This window comes from Oratosquilla oratoria, chromosome 27 (assembly GCF_046742065.1).
Source record: "Oratosquilla oratoria isolate Oo_2021 chromosome 27, ASM4674206v1, whole genome shotgun sequence".
Taxonomy (NCBI): domain Eukaryota; kingdom Metazoa; phylum Arthropoda; class Malacostraca; order Stomatopoda; family Squillidae; genus Oratosquilla; species Oratosquilla oratoria.
In genome coordinates, this window is record NC_134803.1 from 28,140,312 (window position 1) to 28,155,311 (window position 15,000).

The window sequence follows — 15,000 nt, forward strand, 5'->3', positions numbered from 1 at the left end:
GACCTGGTAGTGAGAAGAGCGTAGAGGAAAGGGAGGCTTTTTGGGTAGATATAAATGAGTGCATAGAGGGATTAGGGAGAAATGCTAGGGTAGGAAATGAACCAATAGACGGAGTGATTGGGAGGTATGGAGTTCCAGGTAAAAACCATAGTGGAGAAATAATGGTGGAGATGTGTCTTGAAAGAGAGTTGATAATAGCAAATTTAAGAAGAAAGTCAAGCATAAGTACACATGGGAGAGGGTGGTGGGTGGAAGGGTGGCAGACAGAGCGTTAATGGACTATATAGTGGTGACCAGGAGTATGGTAGGAAGAGTTAAGGATGTACATGTTTTAAGGGGAGAGATTGGGGGAATATCAGATCATTTTCTGGTGGAAAGTAAAATGAGAGTGGAGAATAGGTGGAGAGAGAAAGAAAAGGGCAGAAGATAGGGAGGTACTTAGAGTGAACTGCTTAAATGAGGAAAAAAAGGAGAGTGAGTTTAAGAAGAAACTGAAAGATGAGTGGGAGGGAGTAAAGGATAGAGTAGAATTAGGAGTGGAGGAGGAATGGGGATGGTTCAAGGAGGGAGTCATAAGGTGTGCAAAGATGGTGTGTAGAACAAGGAGGGCGGGAGGAAAAAGAAGGAAGGGTAGTGAGTGGTGGGATGAGGAAGCAAAGAAATGTGTAGAAGAGAAGAAGCAGGCATTCATAGATTGGCTGCAAATTAGGACGAGGGAATCGTATGAGAGGTACAAAGTAAAGAGAAGGGAAGCTAAGCATAAGATAAAGGAAGCAAAGAGGAGAGCAGATGTGAAATGGGGTAAGAGTATGACAGAAAAATTTGAAAGCAATAAAAAGATGTTTTGGAAGGAAATTAAAAGAGAAAAAGGAGGCGAATCAAGTAGAGAAGAAAAGGTAAAAGGTGCAGATGGAGAGATGATAATGGAAGAGAAGGCTTTGAGAGGAAGGTGGGCAGAGTACTTTAGGGAGTTGCTAAATGTGAAGGAGGATAGGGAGGGAAAGGTAGTTGCAGTGGGAAGCGCTAAGAAAATGACCGTGGTGAGTGAGAAAAATGGAGGAGTAATAAGGAAGGATGAAGTAAAAGCAGCTGTTAAGATGATGACAGCAGGTAAGGCACCTGGTCTGGATGGATGCCATGCAGAATGTCTGAAGAAATGAGGTGCAGTGATGGTGGACTGGCTGGTGAGGTTGTTTAATGTTTGTTTGAGAGAGAGTAGAGTGCCGGAGGACTGGAGGAGTGCCTGTATGGTTCCGTTTTGCAGGGGAAAGGGGGACAGATGTGAGTGTGGTAGTTTCAGAGGGATCAGCTTTTTGAGTGTAGTTGGGAAGGTTTGTGGGAGGGTCTTGATTGAGGGGATTGAAAGAGGAACGGAGGGAGTAGTTGGTGAGGAGTAGTGTGGGTTTGGGACAGGTATGGGTTGTGTAGATCAGATCTTTGTGGTAAGACAGATATGTGAGAAAGCTATAGGAAAATACAAGGATGTTTTTTTGTGCTTTTATGGATCTGGAAAAGGCTTATGACAGGTTAGACAGGAAGGCACTGTGGGAGGTACTGCAGATTTGTGAGATAGGAGGAAAGCTGTTAAGAGTAGTCAAGAGTTTTTATGAGAGTAGTAGAGCGTGTGTTAGGATTAGAAATGGAGAGAGTGAATGGTTTGAGGTAAAGGTGTAACTTCGTCAGGGATGTGTTATGTCGCCCAGGCTGTTCAATCTTTACATGGATGGGTTGGTGCGAGAGGTGAATGCAAGGGTAGTGGGTCAGGGGTTGGAGATGATCAAAGAAAATGGAGAAAAGTGGGAGGTGAGCCAGCTGTTGTTTGCTGACGACACTGCGCTTGTAGCAGGATCAGAGGAGGGATTGAGGAAGTTAGTGACAGAGTTTGAGAAGGTGTGTGAAAGAAGGAAGCTGAAGATAAATGTGGGTAAAAGTAAGGTGATGATATGTACAAGGGGAGAGAGTGACAGCAGGCTGGAGGTGAGCATTAAGGGTGAAAGACTGGAGAAAGTGGATAGTTTTAGATACTTGGGTGCGAATGTGGCAGGGAAGGGAGAAGTGGGGGTGGAGGTAGAATGTAGATTGAGAGATGCGAGTAAATGCCTTGGCGGATTGAAAAGTGTAATGAGAAATAGACAACTGGGAATGGATGCTAAGAGGAGGTTATATGAAGTAGTGATTGTGCCAACAGCATTGTACGGGGCAGAAACATGGAACATGAGAGAAGAAGAGAGAAGGAGTTTGAATGTGTTTGAGATGAAATGTCTGAGAAGTATGATAGGGGTTACTAGGCTAGATAAAGTGAGCAATGAGGAGGTGAGGAGGAGAACAGGGGTGGAAAAGGAGTTAGGAGATAGGGTTGATGAAAGGGTATTAGGATGGTTTGGACACATGGAAAGAATGAGTGAAGAAAGATTAGTAAAAGAAGTGTGGAAGGCAGAGGTGGAAGGAGTGACTATGAGGGAGCGTCCTAGGATGAGATGGATGGATAGGGTGAAAGGGGCATTACTAAAGAGAGGAATGTTTGTGGAGGAAGGACGGGAGACAACAGAAGATAGAGGTGAATGGAGAAGGGTTGTGTATAAATGATGCTGTGATGCATGAGGGGGAGTGGGTGGGGGATGGGGGTTGAGGAAAGTATGTATGAGAAAAAAAAATTGAGGCAGCCCGAAGGGATTTCTCCCCGTCTTCTCCTTTTTTGCATGAGGGGACGGAGAGGAGGGGTCGCCGAATTTATGAAGCGGCCTTGCTGTGGATGTGCTGTGTCTTGCCACACTGCTTCTGACCCAGGGCAGTGGACAGGATGCAGGGATGACCCGTCATCCAGGAGGTGCGAAGATAAGAGGGAGGGAGGAAGGTGTAGGGGAGTAGAATATATAGGAAATGGAATGGGTCGGAGTGGTTTCTATGCCTTTTTCTTTTTGGCTACCCCCCCCATGTAAGGGGAAAAAGCCTTTGGTATATGTATGCATGTATATATATATATATATATATATATATATATATATATATATATATATATATATATATATATATATATCTTTAATCAACCACAAACAACTTTTAATTCCATGCCATCGCAATCGAGACTGAAGAATCGCTCGATGGAGACATTTTGTTGGAAATTGAAACGTGGACGAGCCGAGGATTCGAACCCAGCTAACCCGTAACAAAGTTACAGTGACTTAAACCAATGCTATCTCTCTTGATAGCGCATTGGTTTAAGTCACTGTAACTTTGTTACGGGTTAGCTGGGTTCGAATCCTCGGCTCGTCCACGTTTCAATTTCCAACCAAAAGTCTCCATCGAGCGATTCTTCAGTCTCGATTGCGATGTCATGGAATTAAAAGTTGTTTGTGGTTGAATAAAGATATCAATTGATCGCTGGGAACCATTCAGTGTAGATTTATATATATATATATATATATATATATATATATATATATATATACATATATATATATATATATATATATATATATGTATATATATATACACACACACATATATATATTTATATATATATATGTATATATAGATATACACATACAAATATGTACACATATATGTATACATATATATATGTATATGTATATGTGTATATATATATATACATATATATCTATATATATATATATATATATATATATATATATATATATATATATATATATGCTGAACACCACAGGGAACAGAAAAATTCCTGTAATCCGAGTGGTTTCATGATATTTTCAGATCTTCTATTGCCATCCTTGAAGATGTGAAAATATCACGAAAGCACTTAGATTACAAAAATTTTACTTCTCCAGTGGTGTTCAATATATCGGTGTATCCACGTTTGTATTGTGATACTTGTATATATATATATATATATATATATATATATATATATGTATATATATACATATATATATATATATATTTTATATGACTTAGAAAGGAGGTGGAGAAACTCTAGTTGGAGCGAAAACACTATATTTCTTATCTTTTTTACTTTTCTAAAGAAGACTTGTAGTCGGAACGTCAGGAATACAGTGTTGTTGCTCGAGCCCGAGTGTATCTACTACCTTTTCTTTTCATATATATATATATATACATATATATGTATGTATATATATGTATGTATATATATAGTTATATGTATATATATATATGTATATATATATTTGTGTATATATATATACATATATATATATATATATATATATATATATATATATATATATATATAATTTGGTTCGTGCTCTAAAATTCACGGTCGAGTCAGAAGAGAACAACATATTGCCATTTTTTAGATATAAGTATTCGTTGGTGTGGTAGATATTTTAAATTTTATATCTATAGAAATCCAACCAATGTTCTCTCATTCATTCATTTCTATTCATACCCTCATCAGAATACCAAGTTATCTGTTTTTTTATGTATATTCACGAGAACGTTTAGAGTTTGCTGTCCTTAGTATTTTGAAGATGAAGTGAAATTTAGTGATGAGATTGTTCAGAATTTAAAATATTTAAATCATTTGATAGACATAGCAAAAGAAAATCCATAAGAACATACTATAACACTTCTTAAGTAAAGAAATTTAAATTGAAGAACATTTTAGCAATTCCCATACCATGAAAATTTTATCACTTTCCCTCATTTATTTAAAAACTTTAGTATTCAGGTGATATTTAATGATAACAATAATGTTAAGAACTATCTAATTAAAAATACTTATAAAAACAAAGAAGAATGCATCTACAGCATACCTTGTAAAGTACGTGATTTTAAGTACATAGGCCAAACAGGAAAAGACATTTATTATTAGTTATATGTCATTCTATTATTATTTACTATTTACCTGTTTGTTTATTATTCAACTATACCTATGCATTTATTTATGTATTTTATTTATTATTTACATTATTATAGTATCTATTTATTCATTTATTATTATTATGATTTTTTTTACATCCGACTTAAATATGGACCAAAAGGTCTCCTGTCGGCGTGCTCCGCCTTTGTAATCCTTTGTAAAAGGATTAGTTAACATAAATACAATATAAGAACGGATCAAATGTCAAGTGGACTTTTCGTCCACAAAAAGTTTCCCCATAATGTTGATTGGCAAAATACAAAAGATATTACATCCTGTTCCAAAATTGTAGAAAGAAACACAATTGAATCATGTTACATCAAAAATGATTTTGAATATAATATTAATTTGACCTATGATTTCCACAAGTTAGATAATTTTACTATTAAAGAAATTGTAAATAATTCTTCTGGAGTCGGGGACATGGGACCTTCCCAGTTCCTCTATCGCTATGTATATATTACGACCTTTGGTCATTTTTTGTATTCTTTGTACAATGATGATGTCTTGAAAAGACGAAAACGTTCGGTATTCAATTCTTTTATTTTCCAAGTGGCGTCTGCAAGTATTGTTATCACGTGTACTTAGTGATATGTATGTGTGTGTGTGTACATGAATATATGCATACATATATATATTTAAATTATAAGCATTTGAGAGGTAGAAAAAGAAAGTAGTAGCAAACCACAAGGTGAAGGTGACGGAGACTTCTGTAGAATAGGGTGCGTATAAGAAATGGATTAAAAGATTCTGACAGATAATGTTTTTTGTGAGATCATTATGTGATACAAGGAAAATCTAGAGAGAAGCTAAAATGGTGGAGGATTAAAAAGGAAAGTGGCACAGAGATGTTAAGGAAAAGAGAAAGGGAGAGAGAGAGGGAGAAAGAGAGAGAGAGAGAGAGAGAGAGAGAGAGAGAGAGAGAGAGAGAGAGAGAGAGAGAGAGAGAGAGAGAGAGAGAGAGAGAGAGAGAGAGAGAGAGAGAGAGAGAGAGAGAGAGAGAGAGAGAGAGAGAGAGAGAGAGAGAGAGAGAGAGAGAGAAAGAGAGAGAGAGAGAGACAGAGAGAGACAGAGAGAGAGAGAGAGAGAGAGAGAGAGAGAGAGAGAGAGAGATATTAAGAGAAAAATAATAGAAGCTGAAAAAATATAGAAAAGATGAGGAAGTGAGGAGATAAATGGATATGTTTTAAGGACGAATTGATAAAGTGCGCAAAGACTATATGTGTGATAAAGGAGATGAGAGGGAAGAAGGAAGAGAGACAGTGAGTGATGTGATGAAGGAGTGAAGATGGTGGTATAGTAGAATTTGAACTATGAAAGCAAGGTGAGGGAGACAAAGAGGAGTGCATATATAATGCGGTATAGGTATTTGATGACGATTTTTTGAAAATAATAGAAATATGTTTTGGAAAGAAGTAAAAAGATCGCGGGGTGGGTCAGGTATGGCGGATATGGTAAAAGGTGCAGACGGACAGTTGTTTATTAAAATGGAGGAGGTAATGGGAAGATGGTTAAATTGATTCAGGGATTTGCTGAATATAAACGAGGTTAGGGAAGTTTTGATTGTGGTAGTGGGAGAATAGTAAAATGATTGATGAAAGAAAATGACAAGGAAGAGAGGAAGTACAAAGAAGATGACAAGGAAGAGAGGAAGTACAAAGAGCATTGAAAATTATGAAAGATTGCAAGGCACTTGGGTTAGATAAATGCCACGTGGAGTTTCTGACGAAGGAAGGAAGTACAGATATAGTGGAGTGGCTAATCAGGTTGCTTAATGGAGGAGAATGTACAAGAGGAGTGGGAGGGTGTTAATTGGGAGGGTTAAGAGGGGACCAGTATAACTGAAGGAAGAGCGGTGTAACGTTAAATGATAAAAGCGTGTGGCCCAAATTTTCTATATCAAGGCTGATTTACGAGAAGGTTTTATTTATCATTAATTTGGAAAAAGCCTATGGCAAGGTTGGCAGGAAGGTATTTTGGGATGCGTTACAGATATATGAGATAGGAGGAAGGATGCTGAAGTTGATTAGTAGAGATTGTGATAAGGTAGCAAATGGAGAAAGGAAATTATTTGAAGGCTGTGCCAGAGTTATGTAATACTATAATTGTTGAATTCGTCATAAGTTTGATTAGTATGGGAGGTAAACTCGAGGGTGACAAGAGATTTGGAGCTGGTAAGTAAAAGTGAAAGGAAGCGAGAGCTAAGCCAGTTGTTGTTTGTGGATGACACTGCACTTGAACATTAAACAACCTAAAGAAGATAAGAATCTACACGTTACAATATGAGAACCTTTGGGAAAGAAAACAAGTTGAAGATGAAAGAACTAGAGAGCATCAACTACGATATCTTAGAATTGAGCGAAGACCGAGAGAAAATCGTGCAGCAGTAACACACTTACCACTTGTTGTGCTGCAGAAATAAAGGAAATTATAGATTACGTAAAATAGACTCTTTTGATCTATTGAAAGGATTACTCATAACAAAGGGAAAATCAGCAGTTCATATGATAGAGTAGTATAGATTGTAGTTAGAAGATATAAAAAATGCAACTCAAAAACAATTTTGGTTTTGCACCAGCTCACCAGCTTTACAGAACTCAGACGTTAAAATTTACTGTTTATAATGATGTAAGTCAGTTGATGCATTGAGTAAAAACTCAATGCACGTCTTCAGTCAGAGACTTCAATCCCAAAGAAACATGGGAGGAGATTCATATGTTGAGGAACTTGGGAGAGCTGAGAAAAATAACAGACTCAAGATGCTACTTAGTATTGTACAAAATGATTAACGTTTTTTATGTTCCCAAAAGCTTGTAGGTTGTAAATGAAGTTGAATTACAAATGAACCAACAAAGAATAAAGTAGGCTTTACATTATGAGATGAGAGATATAACGTCAATAAGGCAGCTGCTCTTAGTAAAACAAATATAGGTATTGATCATATGATAATAATCTATTCAGACCGTTTAACCTATTATACATACTAGTCGGGTGACATCCCTGGATTCGATGAAATGAAGAACGCCAATGCTTGGTGGTTGCGAGTTGATTTTTAGGCAGGTGGCCGCAGGTGGCCAATTTTGGAAACATTATACATAAAAGTGTTGATCCCGGATCTGAATATACAAACTGAAAACATATTTGTTCTCCCATCGCATACGGTGGGACTCACCACAAGGTAACCAAAGCATATGACACTGTGCCCCACCAAGCGCGTGACCTATCCCAATAAGGGAACGCATGGTCGTAGAAAATGGAACAAATATCGAAGCACCATTCAGAAAAAAAAAGAAAAAAAATCTGTTAAAACCTTCAAAATAGGACCATCACACCCAATGAGTAATCAACAAGCGAACCAAAGAAGGGTTTTGTACTTTTTACGAACTAGTGGGAAAAAAATAAATAATGGTGAGGCCATAAACTTACTTTCAAAATAAGATAGAATTGCACTAAATTAAGAATGGAAATACCTTACAGAAAATAAATCTATAATTGGTAATAGATTTCAACAAAGTATACATAAGAGACAATCTGCTCATATATATCCCTGTATTATACAGGAATGTATATATATATATATATATATATATATATATATATATATACATATATTTACACACACACACACACACGCACACACATATATATATATATATATATATATATATATATATATATATATTGTATGTATATACACATACAGTATATGTTATCTGCGTTCAGGACATGTTTTGTCCCATTTCAATAGGTAGCATGGTCGTTAATATGTAGCACCAACGAATTAATGATTTTGTGAGTTTTAATGTCCTTTCTATGCTCTTGAAGTCTTGTTTTGATTTCCCTGCCTGTTTTACTAATATATGAAATATTCCACCCACTACGTGGAGTAGGGTACACCACACTACATTCATTTACTATCGTACAAGAATTCCACTTCACCCATGTAATGTACAAATATATATTAGCACTTTCCTGGATCTGTCTTGATCCTTGCTTCTACTAGCAATTTATGTCACTTTTTTTTTTTTTTTTTTTAGTTTCTTCAGGTTTTTGGTAGCGTATTTGAAGTGATATTAAATTGATTTAAAATAATTCATCTTATTTCACCTTATTCTATTTCCTTTTATTTTATTTGGTTTTATTTTACTCTGCTAGATTTCATTTTATTCTATTCTATATTTTCATATATTTATATCATATAATGATAAATCAGTTCCTATGTTCGTGAAAATTCACTATATCTTATTTGTTTCACCTCTTCAGCAATTTTCGTTGGCTCTTAATAAATCGATGTTTGCAGTAAAAACACAGAAACCATGAAATACAAATATCTATATATAAGCATATGTACTGCTGATGTTAGAAAGCGTTTAGGCATAGCCAAATAAGTACTTTCGAGACGATGTCAAAGCCTAGAAAGCCACATATGCATACGACGTGAAATGAAATGTTGATTTATATCGCTGCAGCAAATGTATAATATTTTTGTTTAGATACTTTGCAAATTACGAAATAAATTACAGCAGATTCTTGATTACAGTTGTAATGAAAACCATTCCCTCGTTAATGTAGATTGTAATGAAATGATGATTTTTATCATATGACACATGATTCTATTTTTTTAAGAAATTAACCTACAGATCTGTGTACTTTTATGTGCGATGGTGGCGTAATCCAATGCATGCAATTCTCGTATTCGCTTACTTGTGGGTTCGAATCCCACACTCCCCTTCGATTCCCAGCAGTGAATGTATGTTACTTGCCCCAACTGTTTAAGCGCATAAAGTAAAGGTGACGACTTCGGTCGCAGCTACGCGCCTCCTGGGTTAGACTCCTGCTTCTGTTACTACAACAAGATTTCAGAAGTCCCTGAGAGTTAGATAAGATTTTGGGACAAAATCACTAAATGAGACAAGTCCTTAATGAACAAATGATAAAGTATTCCTCTAATCTGAATAGAATTGTTTGAGTACAATAAGAAAAACACTTATTAACCCACATAGCCTGTATGGGTTAAGAATTACTATTACTTTTTTATATATCATGTAACTAATACGTGAAGCCCTCGTCCATAAGGGGATATCGTAAAGCTTTAATTATGACCATGAAGTAAACGAGTTAGAGACTTCATTTTTATTTGTGGTCCTTAAGAAGTCTCCACATAGTCACCGTCCAGAGTCACACACTTCTCCCATCGTTTCTTGATCTTCCGTAGGCCACTGTTGTAGAAGTCCTCAGATTGTGTTGAAAAAACCACTGTTCCACCTCTTCAATGACGTCTTCTGTGTCATCAAATAGCCGGCCCCGCAGTTGATTTTTGATCTCTGGGAACAAGAAAAAGTCGCTTGGGACGAGATCGGGAGAATAGGGCGGATGCGGCAAGATTTCATAGCCACATCACCTTCCACAACCGCAGCTTGAGATGAATGAGCGGGTGCATTGTGGGTAAGGAGACGGGCTACTTTAGTGGGCATACCGTGGCGTTTCTTCTTCAGAGTATCTAGCAACTTGTTTAGAAGTGTGCAATAGTATGTGCTAGTGATGGTCTGACCTTTTGCAAGGTAGTCTGTGAGGATGCCTCCACGACAGTCCCCCCAAAAAACCGACAACATGACCTTCCCTGCGGACTTCTGTACCCTTAGCCTTCTTTGGGCGAGGGGACGTGGTGTGTTTCTATTCCTTGCTCATCTTTTTAGTCTCTGGATAATACAGATAGATCCAATTTTCGTGCATAGTTACCAGACGACCAAAGAAGTCCTCTCCACCCTGCTTCAAAAGAGTCAACATCTACCTGGGCAGGTCACGCCGTGTTTGGCTTTGGAGAGGAGTCAGTAAGCGTGGAACCCAGCTTTCTGACACCTTAGACATGTGCAGTTCGTTGTGAATAATTTCACTGTACAACATATTTCAGGATTAAGAAAAAAACATAGTTCTCATGTGCGTTTTATTATGAAGTTCAGTGTGCTGAATTCAAATTTGATAAAAAAAAATTCATGCCACGTCACAATTTTTTGTAAATCGCTGTTTTAATAATTATGCAATTAATAGAGATTTCCAAGGTTCCATAAATGTATTTTGCTCCCAAAGTCAGATTAAATGTCTTCATTGTATTTATTTAATTAATATATAATGAATCGGCATGTTTGTTAGCTTTATATGATGTATTAACCTACAATCTATTATTTACTTCTTCTTTTATAAGACGTCTCAGGCGTGTCACGCTTCAGGTTCCAACAGAAGTCAGCCAGCATAGCAGGGCTCCATTTTCCCTTGTACCTGTTTTCCATTGATGCTATATCTTGATGGAACCTCTCTCCATGTTCATCACTCACATCTGCTGCATTCTCTGGGAAGAAGGACAGATGAGAATGAAGAAAGTGTATCTTCAGTGACATATTGCATCCGAGATCTTGGTAGCATTTGATTAGCCTCTCCACTTTACGCTCTCGCTGGGACTCTTGGTGCTTTCCCAGAAGCCCTTTGCATACATCTTTGAATGCATGCCAGGCCGCTAGCTCAGGTTCATCCATTGTCGCCTCAAAGTCCTCATCATTTATAAGCTTGCGAATCTGAGGGCCTACAAATATACCCTCTTTAATCTTGGCATCACTAATTTTAGGGAAGATCCCTTTGAGATACTGGAAACATGGCTTGTTATGTTGCAGTGCTTTGGTAAATTGCTTCATTAGGCCTAGTTTTATATGCAGTGGTGGCAAAATGATTTTCTCCTTAACTAGTGGCTCATGAATTACATTATGGCATCCAAGCGTCATAGATTCCCGAGATGGCCATTCTGAGCGTATATAATGTTCTGATCTGGCCCTACTGTCCCACTTGCAAAGAAAGCACATAAATTTGGTGTATCCAGTTTGTAGCCCATTAAGTATGGCTACTACTTTCAATTCTGCACAAATTAACCACTCATGCTCTTTGTAACTTATGCGGTCTAGAATAAAAGCAAGGTTCTCATATGTCTCTCTTAAAATGACTGAGTAAGCAACTGGAACTGAAGGCATGGTGTTCCCAATGTGCAACAGAACTACTTTTATGCTTTAAAGGGATCCATCTATGAATAGCCTCCACTCATTGGGTTCATAGAACAGCTCAAGGGCACTGAATAGGCCTCTGATATCATTACAATAAGTCAAGTTGTTTTCCAAAGTGAAGAAATCCTGTAGATTTGCAGAACGCTTCCTAAATACTGTAATTCGAGCTTCTTCATCCAACAGGTGCCATTGTTGCAAACGTGAGGCCAGGAGTTCACTCTGTTGCTTAGTAAGTGTTAGATCACGAACTAGATCATTGAGTTCTGGTTGGGTGATGAGGTGTGGTTTCTTATCAGATTCAAGTTGTGTCGTATACGTTGCATCTTGAGATTCTGAATCGTCTGAGTTGCTCGTGTCATCGCTTGGTAGTTCAGAGGGCGGCTGTGGTACAGGAATATCACTTGAATGTAGAACTGGGCGAATAGCAGACTGAAGATCTGGATACACGATAGATTTCTTGCCTTTTCTGTTGCGACCTGCAGGAAAATAAAATAAAATCAGACTAAAAATGGATACTATTGGTTGTGATCACGTGCAAAAATAGTGGAAGTGCAACTTATTATGTATTTCGATCTTTTTTATTGATACATCTCTTGAAAATATATATATAAAAACAGTAAAAAATAAACACTGAACACCCACCTTTAATATCCGTTAAGCAGAAGTAGCAATCTGTTGAGTGGTCCTTTGGCTCCCTCCAGACCATTGGTACGCCAAACATGAGGCCAGTCCCTTTGCCTTTCACCCAGGCAGAAAGGGAACTTGTACACCTGACACAACATATGTGAGGTGCCCAGCTTTTGTCCTGGTCACCCACTTTACATCCAAAGTACAGCTCATAAAGTTTCTTTACACATTGAGTCAACTGTCTCTTGTATTGCCTTAATGTAACTGATCCACATATATAACAAAACTTGTCTGGCGAATTCTTGCATTCTCTAGGCATCTTAACTCTGTATCCTGTTAAGAAAAAAAACACATAGCTATGTGAAAAATTATATAAATGGTAAAAGCAACAAAAAATACCGTTCAGATAGACATTGTGGGCACTGCTATTTACGAAGAACTGGAGGGTCACAGAAAGAAACGGATGTTATATTCGTGATCTACGCAAAAAATAACTCTAGAAAAGGATAGTCTCATTTCCGTTTTTTTTTCATTGTTATACAGTGTTTTCCACACAATGCCGTAACTAAGACCAGTCTCATGCATGATCACGTGAATGGTTACTCGTCGGTCTTTCAGGATCAGATTCTCCACTTTTTTCACTGTGGCCGCACTGTCCTTGAGTGATGGTTGTCCAGTTATTGGCTCGTCTGTGAGGGACATTTGGCCAGTTTGGAAATTCCTTTTCCATTTCACAACAGTACCATATGACGGGCAATCATCACCATAGACAATCTGTATTTCATCATGGATTTGCCAGGCACTGTAACCCTTCAAATGCAGGAGCTTAATCACGCTGCGAGTCCCATTACTCTCCATTTTGCAGGTTAGTGACATCTAGCACTATCTGTAAAAAAAAAAAATTAACAAACTTAAGAGAACATCCGGGTTATAATAAAAAAAAAATACGATAACCCCTCGTATAGGAAGGTTTTTCTCTGGTGCATAATTCAGTAAAGATGACCATTCGTACATTCTTTTTTCATAAGTTCTTTTCTTTAAGATATTTTCTGTTTAGAGTTCACTATTTGTAATCATACAAAATCAATTATAGTCGAAACACTATAATTCAAACGTTTAATACTTCTCATTACACGCCTGAATATAGTGATTACATTGCTAATTGAGGATGTTTCTATGTTAAGAAAGGTAGGGAGAATTACATCTTTAGAAGTCAGTACTGTAGATTGCTATCAACTGTCACAGGACCGGAATCAAACAGCCATCGGTCACTCCACTCAGGTCATGTTACTTGAGCCTTCTACCGGTATACCCATTCTCACTGTATGCCAACTTTCTGTATATGTATTATACTACCCCATCTTGTGTATTTACCTGCTGAAGAGAACCACACAAAGTTTTCGAAATACAGGTATATTTATTTCTAAACTTATTTTCCGATAGTGGGCGACAAGTCTTATTTTATTAATGTGCTACGACATGTGCTCTTATATATATATGTATATATACATAAATATATATATATATATATACATATATATATATGTATATGTATATGTATACATACATACATACATACATACATATACATATATATATATATATATATATGTAAGAGAAGATCTGGAATCTAGGATCTATATTGGAGAAACTGTAAACACCAGACTCGATTGAAGGGTTTATTTGCCCGACGTTTCGATTCTCGTCCAGAAATCGTCTTCAGGGGGTATGAAAAGAATCGTCGGGCAAATAAACCCCTCAATTGAATTTGGTGTTTACAGTTTTCCAATATATATATATATATATATATATATATATATATATATATATATATATATGTATATACATACATACATACATACATACATATACCAAGGCTTTTTCCCCCTTCCAAGGGAGGTAGCCAAAAAGGGAAAGGCATAAAAAACACTCCCACCCATTTCATCCCCAAATACACTCCACACCCCTCCCACTCTCCCTCTCATCTGAGCACCTCCTGGATGACGGGTCATCCCTGCACCCTGCCCACCGCCCTGGGTCAGAAGCAGTGTCGCAAGACACAGCACATCCACAGCAAGGCCGCTTCATTTAATCGGCGACCCCCCCTCTCCGTATGTATGTATATATATATATATATATATATATATATATATATATATATATATATATGTATATATAAATATATATATATATATATGTATATATAAATATATATATATGTATATATATATATATATGTACTGTATATATATATGTATGTATATATATATACATATATATATATATATATATGTATATATATATATATATATATATATATATATATATATATATATATATATGTATCTTAAAGGAAATGAAAAATGTGATTGTTGTTCCATTAGAAATTGTTTTCAAGAAATCCATCATATCCAGAGATGTCCCAAGAGAATGAAAGCTAGCTCATGCTACTCCCATATTCAAATAAGG

General features: G+C 36.8%; 2 protein-coding genes across 2 annotated transcripts in view; one reads left to right on the forward strand and one right to left on the reverse strand.

Annotated features, from left to right (window-relative positions):
- Positions 1–15,000, forward strand: part of LOC143039933 (cell adhesion molecule 2-like) — a 298,444-nt gene that overhangs the window by 12,977 nt on the left and 270,467 nt on the right. The window lies entirely within an intron of this gene.
- Positions 10,646–12,946, reverse strand: LOC143040106 (uncharacterized). The gene is made up of 3 exons (XM_076210797.1): positions 12,547–12,946; positions 12,221–12,380; positions 10,646–10,751 (listed from the first exon to the last, which is right to left on the reverse strand). Exons 1-3 carry the CDS (start codon positions 12,848–12,850, stop codon positions 10,646–10,648), a joined length of 570 nt encoding a protein of 189 aa, XP_076066912.1. The 5' UTR covers positions 12,851–12,946.

Excerpts from the sequence above, each read along its gene's own strand:
- LOC143040106 (XM_076210797.1), bottom strand. The coding sequence starts at position 12,850 with ATGCCTAGAGAATGCAAGAATTCGCCAGACAAGTTTTGTTATATATGT. Across the intron at positions 12,381-12,546 it reads CTGCTTAACGGATATTAAAG|GTCGCAACAGAAAAGGCAAG; the intron begins GTGGGTGTTCAG and ends ATTTTCCTGCAG. Across the intron at positions 10,752-12,220 it reads TCAGAATCTCAAGATGCAAC|TGAAATTATTCACAACGAAC; the intron begins GTATACGACACA and ends TATGTTGTACAG.